At 32.3% G+C, this 20,903-nt stretch overlaps 1 protein-coding gene across 2 annotated transcripts; it reads left to right on the top strand.

Moving 5' to 3' along the window:
* The first annotated feature begins 27 nt into the window (after nt 1-27).
* On the top strand, nt 28-20,578 carry LOC134712048 (N-terminal kinase-like protein). 2 transcript variants are annotated; one of them, XM_063573184.1, is made up of 20 exons: nt 28-268; nt 2,007-2,066; nt 4,181-4,261; nt 4,789-4,911; nt 5,367-5,593; nt 6,289-6,379; nt 8,853-9,008; nt 9,677-9,835; nt 11,511-11,618; nt 12,008-12,121; nt 12,450-12,542; nt 12,931-12,993; nt 14,567-14,755; nt 15,232-15,307; nt 16,101-16,226; nt 17,198-17,364; nt 17,834-17,974; nt 18,930-19,109; nt 19,504-19,831; nt 20,392-20,578. In XM_063573184.1, the coding sequence occupies exons 1-20, from the start codon at nt 152-154 to the stop codon at nt 20,523-20,525; spliced, it is 2,733 nt and encodes a 910-aa protein (XP_063429254.1). In that variant the 5' UTR covers nt 28-151; the 3' UTR covers nt 20,526-20,578. The 2 variants fall into 2 exon arrangements, with proteins under 2 accessions (XP_063429254.1, XP_063429253.1); XM_063573183.1 differs by having other exon boundaries at nt 29-268; nt 17,195-17,364.
* Nucleotides 20,579-20,903: the final 325 nt, after the last annotated feature.

Below are 20,903 nucleotides of genomic sequence, written 5' to 3'. Positions count from 1 at the left end.
ATTTAAGTTGACTTTACGTATTTTACGATAACCGTAAACTTGAAACTTCCGCACACGAAAACGAAAACACGAAACGTCAAAAGCAAGAAATGTAAATTATTTTCAGGTATCTCTGTTCTTTGATGTTTTTCTTATAATTGAAGATTGAATTATGTGGTCATTCTTTTCAAGAGATCCCACAAAAGATTTCAGTTATGAAATAAGTCCTGAAAAAGTACCTGGTTTAGATGACAAGTCAATTTGGACTTTACACAAAGGAAAGAAAAAGGTGAGGATATATTTACATTATTGACTATTTGTTTTGATAATATGCAAATGCTTCCTGATGAGCTTGGGAATGTTATTGTTTGTTAACAGATGGTTTCTACATGTTTGTGTACTAGGTAGTGGCTTTACAATACACCTTATCGCTATTTGTCTGCCATTGCTGGATATCACACAGGTTCCCGTGAAATTTTGACGTCATAAAACATAACGTCTGACGCAATGAAAAAGTGATTGTTGTATGCGTCAAAAGTTCAAGTGGACAGGTCAGCCGGGATCAGCGCTAAGGTGTATTTATACTAAGGTGTATTTATACTAAGGTGTATTTATACTAAGGTGTATTTATACTAAGGTGTATTTATACACCTTATTGCTATTTATCCACCATTACTGGATATCACACAGGTTCTCGTAAAATTTTGATGCCATAAAACAAAATATCTGTTTCCACAATACAATGAAAAATTGATTGTGTATGACGTCAAAAGTTCAAGCGGCCGGGTCAGCCGGGATCAGTGATATAACCATGATAAAGGTATATAATATAAAAGAAGATGTGGTATGATTGGGTATCAGGTCTGTTCGCCCTGTTTACATGTTTGCCCTGGGTCAATTGGCACTAAGTTTGTACTCCCATAGAAATCAAAACAAGACATATAAAAGTTTGAACGATTTTGAGTTCATTAGTACAATGAAAATATCTGGAAAATTTCCAGATTTTTTTTTTTATTGATTTTTCTACTGTTATTGGGAACTTCGTCCCCATATAATAAAACAACATTTTGTTTTGATAATCTTAGTTACATGTAGCTTGAAATGAGTAAAAAACAACTGTGTACAAATTCTAAAACATGAAAAGGATGCATACGTTCATTTATTTTTATACTGCATTAATTGGCTGACTAGACTTATTAAAATTGTTTAAAAATATCAATAAAGATAAATGGCTTGTAAATACATTGTCATTCCAGACTAGCTAGTATTCTTCTATGAAGATTAAAGGAAATTAATTATTTGGTTGCAGCAATACAAATCTTTAGTGATTTTTCAACAAACTTTAACATACAGTGTTCAAATTTTGAGAGAATTTAGCAATAAAGCAACAATGCAAAAAAATGATAATTAGGGAGAATGGTCCAACCGTGGGCAAACAGGTACCAGGCAGGGCGAACAGACCCGGATTCCTATGATTACCAATGAGGCTACTCTCGACAAGAGACCAAATGACAAAGAAATTTAAAACTATAGGTCACTCTACAGCCTTCAACAATGAGCAAAGCCCATACCTCATAGTCCGCTATAAGAGGGCCTGCGTGGACAAATGTTAAACAATTTTAGGAAGAAATTTAAAGCCCTAGTTTATGTACAAAAAATGAATGAAAAACAAATATTGCATACATCAACTAATGACAACCACTAAATTACAGGCTCCTGGTATGGGACAGCCACATACATACAGAATGTGGCTGGGTTAAACATTTTAGCGGGATGAAGAATGCCTTTTCTGATTTTATGTGCTTAAGTATCTATTAAATTAATCACCTAAATTTTGTCCTTGGAAAGAAATCAATCAGAAATATTTAAAAAAAAAAGATAGAATGGATAAACACATTATTTTTTTTGAGTTTCACTCCTCGTACAACAAGCCATAGTAGTATGCAACTTTATTACTATTTTTGACATATACATGTAGCCCATGTACTGTAACATGACCTTACAGAAAATATTGTTTCCTGTTTCAGGGATCTGGTGATCCAGTGTCTGTATTTGCTTTTGATGTCAAAGGAAGTAGTGAATCTCAAGTAAGTACATGTATGTAAATTAACTCATCATAGATACGAGGACTAAATTTTGTATAAATGCCAGACGCGCATTTTGTCCAAAAAAGACTCATTAGTGACGCTCGAATCCAAAAAAGTTAAAAGGCCAAATAAAGTACAAAGTTGAAGAGCATTGAGGACCAAAATTCCTAAAAGTTTTGCCAAATACAGCTAAGTCAATCTACTGATTACCTGTATGTATGTATGTTCGGTATCTTCCTCCTTAAGTAGGAGCACCACCATATGTTATGGTGTAAAAAGGAAGGCATTTAACACATTGTATTGGTACAGAATTAATGTGAGCATTTGTCTATCTGAGGTTCTGAGCATATGCCTATCCAGTTTCTGGCCGTGATGGACCTTACTACTAGAAAGTTAAGTTAACCTTTCCCAAAAACAAGAACAATGTAATAAAACATGCCAATGTTCAGGAGACTATGCCACAGGAACAACTGAGATAAAGTAGCAGTTTATAAACAAACATTGATTTGATTAAGATTTATATGATTTGACAATGAACAGATTAGCTAGAGAAGAAAGGAAATACAGTTCTCATCAGCAGATTATTAATGAGTGGAAAGGCATTTGTCATGGTGTGTTATTTGGCTTAAATTTGTGTTAGTGTTATTTTGGATAAAAATATGTTTTATTGTATGAAAGAAAATTTAATGTTTGTATTTTGTAAAAGTTTTTTAATTAATCTGTTTAATTAATTTTACCTATGCTGTGGCATTAGTACTCGAAATGTCACAGTTTGCTCAAAGCACTTAATTTTGAAAGACTAATTGTAATTAGCATATGTCACTTGGAAAGTTTATGTTTTTTATCAAAGTTTTATCAAAACATTATAGGATTAGGCTTTGTTAATTGAATTCTGTTTTTACTAATGAGAGTAATATTAACATCTCATGTCATGTTGAGTTAATCTGTCTTTTAGTATAAATAGCGTTGTGAAATTTAGGAAATTTAGTCACCTTTCGGAAACCTAACCTTGCACTGCTTAAGTCTATTATACTGGGTCTATAGGACTGTCGATCAGTCTCCCAGTTGACTTTGTAGTGTTTAGACAAAAATGTATTTGACTCACATTTATTTTTAGTGAATATTTAAACAGTCAGTGTTTCGGAAGCGTAACCTCACACTACTCACTTCATTATACTGGCCCTATAAGACTGTCCACCAGTCTACCAGTTGACTGTGTAGTGTGAGACAAAATTTATCTCTTGACTCATTATTTAAATTAGAAAATACTTTTGAGAAGCTTTTATTTTGAGACTTTGCATTTTTGAATTTGAGATTAAGTATATTTTATGATTTAGTAATTTTGGCATTTAGTTTATATCTTACATTTTAAGGAGAAATAACTTTACTTTGGATTTGATATTTAGTTTTGATACTTTGTACTTTAATTAGATTATTATTATTATTTGGAATTGTTTACTAATTGATTTGTTATCATCATTCGTTTAAATTGTTACAGTAATTAAATTATGAAAACCTTCCTTGCGTTTTAGCTATGCCTATCAGAACATTAAGTCTAGCAATAGACTGACCCCCTGTCCCTTGGTTCCAGCACAAAAGAGTTAGCTCCCCCTTATCTAACAGTGCTCTGGAGGAACCTTGGTGACACATTACATTTACAGGCTTATCTGAACACAGCCACACATTGTCACTTTGACACAGTGCCATATTGACACATCAACATGATCAACATATTGACACATCTACACACCAACACTAGTGTATGATCAATCTGTCACCATTGCTAGGATTTGACAAAGAACAATATAAGGCCTTATACTGTGTATCTATGGTTCTCTGACACACAGTAAATGTAATGGTCTTATGTCATATGATGTGTCCAATGGTTAACTAGCATCAAAGGATAAGGTTAATGTTCAAATAGCAGTATAATGCCATTCACTGTGCCCAATGGTAATATAGCATCCTAGACTAGGGTTAGGGTTTAGGATCACATAAGGATTGATGTTAGGGTTTAACATTAGAGTTAGTGAGTAAGATTCCAAGTAGGAAGCCCATAACTTGATGAAGTAAATGTATAAAGGATAGAAATTATATTTTATTTTATTTTTCAGGTTCAAATTGCTAAAGCTTCCTTAAAAAGAATAAAGACACTGAGACATCCAAACATTTTAACATTTCTGGATGGAATTGAGGTAAATGTTGATAGTCTATGATTTGATAAAGACAATGTGAATTATAATACCAGACTCTGTACACATACATACAACAAATCTGACATTTGATAAGAGAATAAACACTATACATGTACCAGACACAGAACATAAATGTACAGTTAAGGTTTAGATTTCAAAATCAGTAGAAAATTCTCTTATTTTGTAATTGGGAAATTTTTATTATTTTATGCAGAATATCAAAATAAAGGTATTAAAATATTTTATGATTGAAGTATTTGTATAATTTGAAACATTATTTACTTCATCGAAAAATAATTTTGCTTATTAACACAATCTACAATGTACAAGGTATGCAACTCATGTAATGCTGTATTAAAACAAACACAATACATTTTTTCTTGTCATGTTTATGATCCGAACCTATTTCTTTTTTTTCAAGTACATGTACATTTCTTTGTATGTTCCATGTTTATGATGTTATTATGTGTAATAAATTGAGACAGAAAACTTTGCATCCATTTATCTTTAACTTATCTTTTTTACAGACAGACAAAGTAATTTACTTTGCTACAGAACCTGTGACACCATTAGAAACCTATATTAGAGAATGTTCCAGTGAAGGGTCAACAAATGAATTGGCTATTTCTTGGGGTTTACACCAGGTTGTGGTGGGTAATTTTAGCAATTGTACATTTGTTACTATCCTGAAACATCATTTATTTAATTTTTTAAATTCAACAAAATATACCATTAAATGGGTTTTTTTCACACTTGGTCAGCAAGCTGGCTTATTCATAGGCATTCATGGGAAATCAAAATAGCTTGCTGATGAAAAATGCAATGTTAAAAGGAGATAATTCTCTTGACAGGATATTTAACAAAAATAGTTATTATTTGATGAATTAACCAAAGTTTTAAAGATATTTTAAACAATCGGCAGCACAGTCTTCACTTGCATTAAGCAAAATTAGTCCAGGATGAAGAGAAACATAAAACATAAGGAATTTAAACTTAAGAAAAACTTTGAAAGAATAGAAAGGGATTTTATAAAAGAAATATAATCAAACCTGGCTATAGAAACAGAGTAGGAGAAATATTAACCTAGTTATATTTTATTTTTCAGAAAGGACTGTCATTTCTGATCAATGATTGTAATTTAATCCACAACAATGTATGTATATCCTCCATATTTGTGGATTCAGCTGGTGAGTGGAAGCTGGGTGGTGTGGATTATATGTATCCAGCATCTGGTCAGGACAGTACACCACCGGTCAAGATCTTGCCCATGTTAGAAAAATATGATCCTCCTGAAAAAGTAGATCTAAGGAAAGGAATGATGGCTAAAAAATGGTATTTTCCCTAATTAAAGACTATAGATTGTAACAATGTACTGTAAATTCAGAAATTATTGCATGCATTTATTATTGCAATTTTGTTGTTTTAGACTAAAAATGAGATTTAAAATTTTGCTATATTGAAAAAAGATCCTGTTTAATTCATATAAAAAATTTAATATGCAAGTTTAATTATTGTGATTTAACCCTGTCACATTTTTCACAATAAATTCTGAATTAACAGTATCTAATTTGAATTGAATTGAAATGTCAAATTTTCAAATTTAGGAAGCAAATGATAAATTGAAGTAGAGTATTAAATACTAGTAGTTTGATTAATTTAAAAGGCGTATGAATAGGAAAATACCCTACTTTTCCAAATTATTTTAAATTTGATTGAATTTTACCTTTAATATATGTTAAAACTTTGGATACACAGCTAACATCAGCTATTTTGTGCATAATTAAAAACAGATATGTAAAAAAAATGGGGGGAAATGGGATGAAGATTTTTTTGAGAATTATTTGATGATTTGGAAGTTTGTTCATGTTTTTATGAATGTTATTTACAAACATGGTGATTCTTATTCATTCTACTGTAGCTTTGAAGTTGAGTCAAAGGTATTAGACACATAATAGATTTTAAAACATTACTTGTCCATGAAAGGTAAATAAACTCAACTTGTAAGTTGTAATATGTTTATATTGTAGGTCATCAGACATGTGGGGAGTAGGTTGTTTGATATGGGAAGTATTCAATGGACCTTTACCACAAACTTCATCATTAAAAGCATTTGGCAAAGTAAGTACATTATTTTTCTCCCGTAGCACTCCATTGTATCATTATGATATATTATTAGAGGTCAGATTTTGTCTTTATTGCGGTCTCTTTACTTCATATGGAGTGCATTCATTTATCTTGGCCCTGTTGTAGTCTTGGGTGCTCAATGTCTCCCCATCTGACAAATGACTAACAAACATGTACATTTATTTTAAAAAATAACTAAAACTCAAATTGGTTTCCATTACTTAAATACAAAGTTCTATCTACAGTGTAATTAGGGCCCCGACTAAAAGTCGGGTCGCCCTATAGTGATCAGTCTGTCCGTCCGTCCGTCCGTCGTTCCGTCTGTCCGTCCGTCCGTAACACTTTCGTGTCCGCTCCATATCTAGAGAACCATTATGATTTCATACTTAATACTTAATATGATTATCAACCAACATCAGAGGGTGTGTCATGTTGTATGTACAACTTTCTAGGTCAAAGGTCAAGGTCAAAAACTTTGGTTTTAGTTGACAACCCCGTGTCCTGTGGTGAAGATCGTGTCCGCTCCATATCTAGATAACCATTCTGATTTCAAAGTTTATACTTGACATCCATTTTAACAACCACCAGAGGGCGTGTCATGATGTATGTACAACTTCCTAGGTCAAAGGTCAAGGTCAAAAACTTTGGTTTAGAGTTGACAACCCTGTGTCCTGTGGGATTGTGTACGCTCCATATCTAGATAACCGTTATGATTTCAAAGTTTATACTTGACATCCATTTTAACCACCACCAGAGGGCGTGTCATGATGTATGTACATCTTCCTAGGTCAAAGGTCAACTTAAAAAAAACTTTGGTTTCAGTTGACAATCCTGTGTCCTGTGGTGAAGATTGTGTCCGCTCTAAATATTTAGAACCATTATGATTTCAAATATTATACTTGACATCCATTTTAACCAATACCAGAGGGTGTGTCATGATGTATGTACAATTTCCTAGGTCAAAGGTCAAGGTCAAAAACTTTGGTTTAGAGTTGACAACCCCGTGTCCTGTGGGATTGTGTCCGCTCTATATCTAGATAACCGTTATGATTTCAAAGTTTATACTTGACATCTATTTTAACCACCACAAGAGGGCGTGTCATGATGTATGTACAACTTCTTAGGTCAAAGGTCAATGTCAAAAAAACTTTGGTTTCAGTTGACAATCCTGTGTCCTGTGGTGAAGATTGTGTCTGCTCTATATCTTGAGAACCATTATGATTTCAAATATTATACTTGACATCCATTTTAACCAACACCAGAGGGTGTGTCATGATGTATGTACCACTTCCTAGGTCAAAGGTCTGTCTGTCTGTTGGTCTGTCCATTGCTAACAAATTTGATCCACACTATATTTTGAGAGGACAGCTGTTATTATGTCATACTTTATACCTGACAAACATTTTCAACTTAACATATATATAAACCAACACCAGAGAATGTGTCATAATGTATGCATCCTAGGTCTAAGGTCAGTCTGTCTGTCTGTCCATCCGTTCGTTGTTCTTAACAAATTGTGTCCGCTCTACCTCTCGAGAACCGTTAATATTTCATACTTTATACTTGGTGGGTCATAATATATTGAAGGCATAATTCTAAAAATATGTGACAAATATCAATTGGGCAGCACCTTTAAACATATTGTTCAAACATCAATCCATATATCCAGAAGTCACCTTAGAGAAGTCAACAATTAGTTCACATCATGCAGTCATATCACTATTATACTATGAAAGTAAGATGAGAATAATTATCAGTTTTAACTTAAAATCTTAGATTGAAATCACACATGAGTATTTACACTCATTTACACACTTATTTACCCCACATTATTGACAGCGGGGCCCACAGAGATGGCTTCCATCTCAATGATATCTAGTTCTGCGACAAGTAAAAATGTCAGTTTTGAAAATCAAATGCAAGGGGGAAAAAGATAACATAATATTTAAGTTCAGTGTTTTCCCATGTTTGTAAGTACAGTGATAGACAGTACCTTGTTATGTTAGTTACATGTATTTTAGCATGTGATGAGGTTAATCATGTGATATTATTGTAACAACAAACAGCAAACATTTTATCATTTCATTGTGCCAAAAAAGTAAAGGCCACTTCACAGGAATCTCTTCAAATGTTTTTTGTGTAAAATTCATATATTTTGATTAATTTTCAGATAGTTTATGAAACCTAAGGTATAGAACACATGCAAGAACTTAAATAGTTTTTATCATATCAAAGTAGTCTTCTTATTTATTCCAGACATAACACTACATTAAGATTTTCATCTAGACAATTGAAATTTCAGGAAGGGATGGGTTTTTAGAAAACAGTTTTGGAAAATTTACACATTTCAAACAAGACTTGATTTTTTAAAGTGGAAACCAAGATTATTTACAAAATACAACATTATTCTCCATATCTTATAGGTTTGTTTCATAATTATAATCAAAATTGAACTATTATGTTTCAGATTCCAAAATCTCTAGTTCCCAACTATTGTGAACTTGTAAGTGCTAATCCTAACACAAGACCAAATCCAGCCAAACTTATAGAAGTGTGTAGAAGTACCAAAGGAGTAATGCATAATTCATTTGTCGATACCATGTTGTTTTTAGAAGAAATCCAGGTATGTTTGTATTCCAACAATGTGTTATGAAATATGACATTTCCTTTAGCAATTCATTAGGTCAATGATGACTTTCAAAGGGTCACAACAAACTGCTGTTGCCCTTTGGCATTAGAGATTTGTGATTTTTTCCATAATATACAAAACACTCACATGTTCACCTGAAATACTATTTTAATCAATTATGATTATTTTCTGAAGTGTTCAAAAGGTTTGAAAATGTTTATGTATGAAGCTGGAAGGGACTGATGGTGTCAATCTGTGTAGTTCTACAAACAAGAATAATTTTTCCAGGATTTTCTGTTTTACACAAAAATCATTTTCAACTGTAAGAGAAATTAGTTTATTTAATAAGAATTACACATTGCTTGATATAAAGTCTCTTTCTTTAACGACGATAATAAGTTCAACTTTATGAAACAAATAAATATCTTGGTATTTTTACATTCATAAACATAGAATTGAGAAAGAAAATGGGGAATGTGTCAAAGCGACAACAACCTGACTATAAGCAGACAACAGCCACAGGCCACAATGGGTCTTCAATGTAGCAAGAATTCCCGCACCTGTAGGTGTACTTCAACTGGTCCCAAAAAAATATATATACTAGTACAGTGATAATGGACGTCATATGTTTGCTGATAAATGGTGTCTGTTTTTTCTTGCAGATTAAAGAAAAGACAGAGAAAACAAACTTTTTTAGTAAATTAACTCCGTCATTAGATTCATTCCCTCCATCATTCTGTAAGAATAAAATCCTTCCACAATTATTAAATGCATTTGAGTATGGTGATGCTGGTTCATCAGTATTGGCTCCATTGTTTAAGGTAAGATATTTTAAAAGAAATAACAAACCCTGTGATATGTTAAAATAAATGTAAAATTTTATCAATGTAGATAGTACATGTATTGATATCTTGATCAGCATTGATATACTGATTGCAAAATTCAATAGTTAACTAGACTTACATTGTATTTATTTTTGGTTTCAATTTTGTTATGTGAGCTAACTAGACTTATAATAACTAGGTTTAATTTTGTTATCGGGGTCAACTAGTCTTGTTACTTGGTTTCAATTTTGTTATGTGAGTTTTAAATTGTAAATAGTTTTTATAAGCCCCTCAAAATTTTGACAGGACGTATTATGGTATACACATCTCCGGTGTCCGTCCGGTGTCCGTCCGTCCGTCTGTCTGTCCGTCTGTCCGGCATAAACATGTCGCACCGTAACTTGAGAACGACTTATCCAAATTTCTTGAAACTTGATATAGTTGTTTCTTATGATGGTCAAATGATCTGTATACTTTTTGATGAAAATTAGATTTAAACTTTTTGATTTACGGCACTTTGTAACTAAAACAGGGGTGTGTTTTTTTCACATGTCGCACTGTATCTCAAAAACGATTTTTGATTATGGCTTAAAACTTTAAACACTTCTTAGTCATATTAATCTTAATATCTGTATACTTTTTGGTGATGATTCAGAATTTCATTTTTGAGTTATTGAGTATTTTGTAAAAAAGGGGGAGGTTTTTTTTACATGTCGCGCCATATCTCAAAATCGATTTATGATTATTGCTACAAACTTTACACATGTCTTTGTTATATTAATCTTAAGATCTGTATACTTTTTGATGATGATTCAAAATTTCGTTTTTGAGTGATTGAGTATTTTGTAAAAAAGGGGGAGGTTTTTTTTTTACATGTTGTGCCATATCTCTATAACAATTTATGATTATTGCTTAAAACTTTACACACTTCTTTGTTATATTGATCTAAAGATCTGTATACTTTTTGGTGATGATTCAAAATTTTATTTTTGAGTTATTGAGTATTTTGTTAAACAGGGGAGTTTTTTTTTACATGTCGCGCCGTATCTCAAAAATAATTTATGATTATTGCTTAAAACTTTACACACTTCTTTGTTATATTAATCTAAAGATCTGTATACTTTTTGGTTTTGATTCAAAATTTTATTTTAGTGATATTTAGTTTTTTGTAAAAAAAAAAACCAGGGTGGGGGGTTTCCCGCCGTGTCTCAAAAACTATATATGGTTATAGCTTAAAACTTTCTCAGAAACTATTTATTATTATTGCATATAACTTCCACATAAGATATCGGGCGTACCATGCGATCATGGCGCAGCTGTTTATTCTAATATTTGTTTCAATGAAACTTTAAAAGAACTATTTATGGAACTTAATATAATAATTATACTTTTTATCTCACTGTTCTTAAAGTTTTAAACATGTATATCTTTCACTAAAACAAATTGTTCAGAATACAAATCCATTTTACACACCAATAGCCAGGGGGACTTGAGGGTTGTTACGAACCCCCTTGAAAACAAATAAACACTGTTAAAGTAGACTACCTGTTTGAATAGTAACTGTTAAAGTTGATTATGTTTGTATAAAACCCTCCTAGGAAATTTCTGGCTACAGGCCTGATTTTCTGATGTTATCCAACTCTTTACTGTTTTGCATTTCTTCGCATTGCAGATAGGTAAACTGTTAGATATGGATGAGTATCAGAAGAAGATAGTTCCTTGTGTGGTTAAATTATTCTCCTCAACAGATAGAGCTACGAGGGTCAAATTGTTACAACAGGTAGGTCTTTTTGTAGGATGTTGGTAAGGGACTAACTTGTTTAAGTCTATACATTATCTTATTATGAAACATGGTGAAATTGAAATTAAAATATAGGGTTTTGTTAAGTAATTTATGTTTCTAATTCATAGGAAAATTGTATCACACTTGATTCAGTGGTAGAACCCATTTATATATATCTGTATCTGTTTAGCTCTTTCATATGCTCTGCATTTTATTTGCCTTTTAAAAAACCATTAACTCATTCTTTATTTCTTTGATTTTAAATTATGTCAGGACTATACAATTTTGTATTTTAAAGATAAACACATCTAATTTACTTTAATGTAAGTTCTTATATAATTCTGTTATATATTTTTAAGTACTAAGTATAAACATTTGGTTGACAGATTGATTCCTTTGGTGAGTTCTTACAACCAGATACAGTTAATAACCAGATATTCCCTCAGATCAGTCATGGTTTCTCAGATACCAACCCACTAGTCAGAGAAAGTACTGTAAAAGTAAGTCAAATATAATTACATAATATTTATATACTGTGAATTCAGAAGTTTTTGTGACATTTTATTTTTGCAAAAATTGCAATTGGACAGGCTTCCAAAAATTATTCATATTTTCAATTATTGCAATATAACTTGTTTGCACCATTTTCTATTATGCAATAAATGAACTCGCATTTGTGTTCATTGTTACAATTTAAATTATGAATGCACTAAAAAAAAATCTAAATGTACATTTTTTGGGGTAAAAAAGTAAAAAATAGAAACGTTTGCATAAAATAATTGGCAATCATACCACATTTTCTGAAAGTCAAATTTTCCATCTTTCCAGGCAATGTTACAGTTAGCTGCAAAGTTGAATTATAAAAACTTAAATGAAGAATTGATGAAACACTTTGCAAGATTACAGGCCAAAGATGATCAGGTTAATATATTTATGTCATATTAATACAGATGTTTTGTTTATCTTTTGGCATATTGAATTTCTTTATATAACTGAATGTTATTATATATTTGTAATACTACAAAAACATGCAAGTGAAGAAATATTCTAAGTTTTGTGATTCTGTCAACCTGTTTATATCATTTAGCAATTCTGCTAATTTTAAGGAAGTTAATTTTTCTTATAATTGCTGTAGAAAGGCAGGACTCTAATCCTCTATATCTAGGCACTACCTTGTGTTAATATAGTTCCTTAAAGTGAAAACAGCTTTTTACCATTTATAATTATTAACATTTTCCTTCAATGCATTAGGTATTTTAATCCATTTCCATGTATAATGTATGTAGTAATTTGGTCCATCACATTACAGGGAGGTATTAGAACAAACACAACAGTGTGTCTGGGTAAAATAGCAGGATACCTAAGTCCAAATGTAAGTACTTTATTATAAGTTCATATCAAGTTTTGTGTCTTGATATTTTAAAATGAGATTTTTTCAAATGAAAAAATAAACTTTTAAGTACTTCTATCTAAGTTTTTTTTATCGATTATAATCAAATCCATGAATTTAAGTATCTGATTGAATGTATGTTTTTCTATTGATTTTTTTTTATAGAATACAGCATTAGAATACAAACTAGATATAGAAATTATCTTTATAATTACTGAAATCGACAAATATAAGTAAGCTTTTTTCATCACTTTGCGTCCGGCGTCCGTCGTCGTCCTGCGTTAACTTTTACAAAAATCTTCTCCTCTGAAACTACTCGGCCAAATCAAACCAAACTTGGCCACAATCATCATTAGGGTATCTAGTTTAAAAATTGTGTCCGGTGACCCGGTCAACCATCCAAGATGGCCGCCATGGCTAAAAATAGAACATAGGGGTAAAATGCAGTTTTTGGCTAATAACTCAAAAACCAAAGCAATTAGAGCAAATCTGACAAGGGGTACAATTGTTTATCAGGTCAAGATCTAACAGCTGTAAAAATTTCAGATGAATCGAACAACCCGTTGTTGGGTTGCTGCCCCTGAATTGATAATTTTAAGAAAATTTTGCTGTTTTTGGTTATTATCTTGAATAGTTATATAGATAGAGATAAACTGTAAAAGGCAAAAATGTTCAGCAAAATAAGATTTATAAATAAGTCAACATGACCAAAATGGTCAGTTGACCCCTTAAGGAGTTATTGCCCTTTATAGTCAAGTTTTAACCATTTTTCGTAAATCTTAGTAATCTTTTACAAAAATCTTCTCCTCTGAAACTACTGGGCCAAATTAAACCCAACTTGCCCACAATCATCATTGGGGTATCTAGTTTAGAAATTGTGTCGGTTGACCCGGTCAACCAACCAAGATGGCCACCATGGCTAAAAATAGAACATAGGGGTAAAATGCAGTTTTTGGCTTATAACTCAAAAACCAAAGCATATAGAGCAAAACTGGCATGAATTTAAATTGTTAATCAGGTGAAGATCTATCTGCCCTGAAAGTTTCAGATGAATCTAACTACTGGTTATTGGGTAGCTGCCCCTGAATTAGTAATTTTAAATGAATTTTGCGGTTTTTGGTTATTATCTTGAATAATATTATAGATAGAGATAAACAGTAAACAGCAATAATGTTCAGCAAAGTAAGATTTACAAATAAGTCAACACGACTGATATGGTCAGTTGACCTCTTTTGGAGTTATTGCCCTTTATAGTCAATTTTTTTCATTTTTCATAAATTTTTGGTAGATTTTTAGAAAATATTTTCCACTGTAATTACTGGGTCACTTCATTATAGATAGAGCTAATTGTAGCAACAAGAATGTCCAGTAAAGTAAGATCTGCAAACACATCACCATCACCAAAACACAATTTTGTTATGAATTTATCTGTGTCCATTGTTTAATATGCAAATAAACCAAGGTGAGCGACACAGGCTCTTGAGAGCCTCTAGTTCTTTCAATGCAGACTTTAAATTATTTTGTGTATAATATTAGCTATTGATTTGTATTATAGATTAGGCAGAAGATTATCACCTCTGCCTTCTTACGAGCCTTACGAGATCCCTTCCCTGCAGTCAGACAGGCAGGTATCTTAGGTATGGCAGCAACCCAGAATTATTTTCATCTCAAAGAAGTCTCAATGAGGTTACTGCCAGCTTTATGTAATGCAACGATGGATCCTGAAAAAAGTGTCCGTGATCAAGTAAGTTGGAAGTCAGTTTATAAAAAAAGGTTTCAAATTTACAAGTTTAAAGACAACCCCAATTGTTAAATCACTTTGACGTGATAAAAAGATAATAAATCAACACATGCATTGTAACTTTAAAAGCCAATTAAATAAAAAAAAAATTCTGAAAGAACATGAGATATCTTATTATGAAATTGATTGTCAAAACATAACAAAAAAAACTGAACGTTTAAGTATTCAATATAAATCAAATCACAAAGATAATTCCTAAAAAGTATTTAGAATTATTTTATTTAGGCGTTGATAACCTTTGATGACCTCACAGTTTAACAGTTTAAATGTCTATAATAAGTATGTCGTGAACAGTGGACATCACAGACAAACTTTCACCTAACCTGTCCCAGTCAATGGATGGCCTAACTACACAATTATGAATTTCATTCTATATAGATATGTCCAGTAAGTAATTGGGACTGTATTAATTATTGCAGGCTTTCAAAGCTATCAAAGGTTTCATATCAAAGTTGGAAAAGGTATCAGAAAATCCTGACTTACTGGAAGAGATGGGTAATTAACAAATATTACTTATATTGTACCTTTTTAAAACACTTTGAGAAATATATATTTTAAACCAAAACAATCAGTTGTAATGGCTTAACTTTCTTTGTTCAAATCAGTGATAAACTCTAAATGACCCAACATAGTTACATATATAATAGATAACTTCATCCAAATATTCACCAAAAAAAAAAACCAAAAAAAAACCCACTAGGACTCTCATTTTAAATATGATCATTATTTGGAGAAAAAAAAAATTTACTGGCTCATTTTTCTGAAAAGATATCAGATTCAATGAATTTTTAGGTAAGACTTTCCCTTTTATAGAGACAACAGAAAAATAGATCTATAGCACATAGTAAAACAATCTAATATGATGACATTAAACATAAAGCTATGCTTTAAAACAAATCAAATATGATGACTTTAAACATAAAACTATGCTACAAAACAAATCAAATATGATGACTTTAAACATAAAACTATGCTACAAAACAAATCAAATATGATGACTTTAAACATAAAACTATGCTACAAAACAAATCAAATATGATGACTTTAAACATAAAACTATGCTACAAAACAAATCAAATATGATTACTTTAAACATAAAACTATGCTACAAAACAAAGCAGTCAAAATAACATAGATACAAAGATCATATTTTTCAAAAGCATATATTAATTATTCAATGTGTCTGTCTGAATATATCATAAATATCAATTCTGTAGCTAACAATGACATAAGTCTGTTAGTATTCATGATTGATTGATACTATATTTGATATATATGTTTTTTGCAGAGAAGGATGTAATGTCTGGTGGTTCCCCATCTAGTGTTGCTGCAGGATGGGCTGGTTGGGCTGTTACTGGTGTTTCCTCGTTAACTTCCAAAATATACAGCAAAGCCAGACCTAAAAATCCACAAGGTAAAAACGAATGGCGAACCATTTATACATCTAGTAGGTGTTTAGATACTTATGTTAATAGGACCCATTTGTGCTTGTCTATTATTATTCAGGGTCAAGCTTCCACCTCAGAAGAGGTTTCTTGGTATTTTGCTCAACTAGAGTGCATGAGCTCCTGTGTTTGAGCCCCTCTTGGGCTAAATTGAAGACTTGAAAGTTAATATTTGCTTGTTCTTGCACTTTAAAAAATTGACTCTGACAGTGTTTGTCTAGTACAAAGCTATTCATGTTCTTTGGAGACTAATTAAATGAAAAAAGTGTTCTAAATCATAAAGCCAGGTGAATTTAATGAATTGGTGTTAGCATGAAGAGAGGGAGAATGAAGAAGTGTAACACTTGTATACCCTCTTTAATAATTGATTGTTGGTTGCTTAACGTCCAGTGGCAAATATTTCATGCATATTCAGGACGAGAACAAGTTCACAATAAATACAATAGGTAGGTTGATACAATAGAGGCCACCTGGGATGATGGTCGGAGAAATTTGGACTGCCACCGGAAAAAGAGGGTATATTGGATAGGGACAGAAATTTTGCCTTGCAACAGGCCACCTACGGACCCCTCAGAGAGTTGTTGCAAGGGTTCTTAACGTGCAAAGAGCGTGGTACTCTCCTTACACGAGACATCGGATTTAACGTCCCCAATCTGACCGGACGTGACTGCGAACTTGATACATCCCGCACAGCCAAACGGACGCCCCACTTCGGCAAGCGTTTTACTGCCGGTCGGGAGAAGACCAAGTGACCTTATTTCTATACCCCAGTCACCCTTGGGGACCCTCTTTAATAGATTATTGAACTGCTGAAAGAAGTGTAGATTTCTTTTATTACTCACAGACATTTATTCAGATGAATCCAATAGAATGTTATATATAATGCTTCTCATAATAGAAAAAGAATGCTTTTCAAGATAGCAAATAAATCTTTTAGCAGGTGAAAATCCTTCATTGTCTGGAGGAGCACCAAGTTCTACAGTGGAATCAACAAAACCAACAGTTCAAACAAAATCAGAACCTGAACCAGTGGAAACTAATCTTCCAGAGCCAGAGGAAACAGATCAAGGGGGAGGATGGGACGATGAAGATTGGGGTGATATTGATGTAATTATTTATCACATTACAATTTCAATGATTCATAACATACTGTGGCAAGAGTTATCTCCCATTTTCTATACCATTACTTAGTTTTGAATTGATTAAAGATTGGTCAAAGTTTTTCTTCACTATTCATTATTATCAGTTATCTTTTTCACACTATATTGTATGGAAATCAGTTAAACAAATTTTTGTTCAGTTAAAAGGGAGATAACTGTGTTTCCAACAGTTATTTTTGCTTTGCATGATATTTCTTACTAAAATCGATGAATGTGAAATCTAGAAAAAGGCCAAATTTAATTATATGATAGAAAGTTCCTGTACAAAATAATAAAGATGAATTGATACATTAATAATAAGGAAACCAAACTTTTTTTTTTGGTACTATTTTTGGAAAACCATCTTATGATTATATTTCAATATTGTAGCATCTCTTAATCATTGAATAAAGACAGCTGTTCTATTTATATTTTAGGCAAGTCCTGTTTCCAGTCCAACAGTAACATCTACTACAGCCACTGTTGGTGTCAGTGGTGATAACTCTGGATGGGACAATGGTGATGATGATGATGACAACTGGGGAAGTCTGGAGGAGACACCATTTCAAATGCAATATGTAGGTTTCATTTTTGAACCAAATTATTTTTTCACGAACTTAAAATTCTAGAATATTGCATATTTTAGTTTTCAGATTTTTAAAACTTAAATGGTTTCAGTAAACAACAAAAAGTTGAAAGTTTTGAAAGGCTTTGCACTCATAAGAATTTTGATAACATATGTAGGGCATAAGAATTTTGATAACATATGTAGGGCATAAAAATTCTGAATATATAAGAATTTTGGGGGTTTTGAGTTACACATTAAAGAGACATCAACCCTAGAATTTAGAGGTCAAGATACGGTTGTCAACACATAACAAATCACCCCAGGTCTTAACACATTGGATATAGATCACATGAACGCAGTATTTAACAACAAAAGATAATTGATAATTGTATAATACAGTATGATTTCTATTAAAATATCCCATCTAAACAAAAATTATCTCAAATACAACTACAGCTTCATCATTTTGTACAGATATATTTCTTTCTTTTCTTGCTTTTTATCTTCCACATCTTATTATAACTGACGAACTACCAATTTCCCCTGAATTTGTTTCACAACAGGGCCATTCTTTTAAAAGTCTGTCAATCTTTATGTAAGTTAGGAGTATCACAGCTCAGTCTGTGTACTTTGAGGTTACAACAAAAGCATGACGAGAGCCTAGAACTGTAATTGTGGCAAATATTTGAGTGTCTAAGAAAAAGACAAATAGGAAGGATAGACACTATATACCAAAACCAAATAAGTTGGATGTAAAGCTTTTATTATCTCTCTGATACAAATTAATTCATTTTGAAAAGAAACATTTTACTCTAAAATTCAACAAAAACATGTAAAAATTACTCTTTTCTTTTTACCAAAATGCCTTTAATCGCAATTATATTACTGATTACATTTTGCTTTTTATGGAAATATGAAGAGTTGTAGTTTTTTAATTGCAATTGTCAATATATATTTATTGGCAGAAGCCAGCTCCCAGTGGATCTCATGCATTAAAACTAAACCATAAACCACAGAATTCTGACAGGAATAGTGAAGATGAATTTCTGTCAACTGAAGATAGTGGTTTACAACAAGCCAGCTCCTATACCTGGGGAGCACCCCAGCAGGATGATTTCTTTGCCTCATCAATGGGTTTACCAACAGTAAGTATATAACTCAAGCCAGAACCTAAACCAGCAGAGGACCTCAGCACGATGATTAATTTGGTTCAACAATGGGTTTGACTTTAAGTTTTAATGTCCTTCAAGTCAGCTCTTATACCTGGGGAAAACCTCAGCAATGGATTGACTTACATCAATTATTGACCTCAAGCCACCTCCTAAACCTGGGGAGAACCTGAACAAGGTGACTCAGCAATGTTTTACCTACAGTAGATATAAGCTAGATGTTTTGTCAGCTCTGATATAGTTTAATAATATAATGACATAAAATTTCACTTTGTTTAAATTTCTTAGTATGGATAATAGTATAATAATAATAATAACATACATAATAAATTGCAGTGTAAATTTACTAAATATTTTTAATTTTTTTAAGAAAAAGCCAACAAATATTTTAAAGACAGCAGCCAGTGCATCCAGTGGTCATTCTAGGTTGAGTCCAGCTCCAGGTGCTGGTAGTTCTCGATCAAGTCCAGCAAGGGTAACCAGCAATATAAACTCTAGTCAAGACAAATCTGAAGGCTGGGATGTAGAAGACACAGGGTGGGAGGATGATTCATGGAGTGATACGAAAGTAACAAACAAATCTGTGACATCAGTGACTTCTAATAGTAAACAATCTAGTGTTAAAACAAACAGTGATAGTGCATCATTGGAAGATTCAGGTGGAGGCTGGGAGGACAGTGGATGGGGTTCATTTAATGGTGAGATATAATAGTGCATCATGGGAAGATTCAGATGATAATTGATGTAGTTTTATGCTTTCAGTAGAGGATTCTTTCAGTAGCTTTGAATTGTCAAATACTTTCAATACTTTTAAAAGCTGGAAATAAAATACTGATTCAATATTTGTGAACAGAAAATTCGACTAACACAACTCATTCATAGACACCCATACAGTGGCGGATCCACAAATTCTCATAAGTGGGGGCCCACTGACTGACCTAAGAGGGGGCCCGCTCCAGTCACGCTTCAGTGATTCCCTATATAAGCAACCAATTTTTTTCCGAAAAAGGGGGGGCCCGGGCCCCCTGCCCCCTAAATCCGCCTCTGCCATAGTATGGTTAACATCAATTTAAATTCAGATCAACACCATGTTTCCTGCAGATATAGCAAATTCAAAATTATAAAAATTTCGAAACTGTCATTTGTTGAAAACAAAACATAACCTTTAAACTGTTCCTACAGGAAGATATATTTTGAGTTAATGTAGGTTCAACATAATGCATAGATGTTAAAATTAATACTTTTTATTTTCTTTCAGATTCAACAAAAAGTGATGTAGGAAATAGGGAAGAAAAAAGGTTGCAACGACAAAAAGAACTTCAACAAAAAAGAGAGGCAAGAAAAGCTCGTGGTGGATTAAAACTTGGAGCCAAAAAAATGGCTGCCGATTGAGATTATAGTATTTATAGGAAGTCATGATGTAATAAATTATTTATGAAATATTATTTAAATGTTTTTTGTCTTTCTAAAAGTCATTTTTATACGCCCGTCTTTTAGACGGGACGTATTATGGTATACCGTTGTCCGTCCGTCCGTCTGTCCGTCCGTCGTCCACACTTCGGACAATAACTCAAAAACACTTTCACCAATTTCCATGAATATTAAGTGAATTGTTTATATCTATTGACGTAAGCTCCCTTTCGGTTTTTTTTTTCATTTCAGATTTTAAGTTTGGGATTTATGGGGCTTTATTTTAAAAAAGGGGGGATTTTCAACACTTCGGACAATAACTCAAAAAGGCTTTCACCAATGTACATGAAACTTTGGTGA

Source organism: Mytilus trossulus, chromosome 3 (genome assembly GCF_036588685.1).
Source record: "Mytilus trossulus isolate FHL-02 chromosome 3, PNRI_Mtr1.1.1.hap1, whole genome shotgun sequence".
Lineage (NCBI taxonomy): Eukaryota > Metazoa > Mollusca > Bivalvia > Mytilida > Mytilidae > Mytilus > Mytilus trossulus.
The sequence above is the reverse complement of the archived record's forward strand: the minus strand, read 5'-3'. Positions and strand labels throughout refer to the sequence as shown.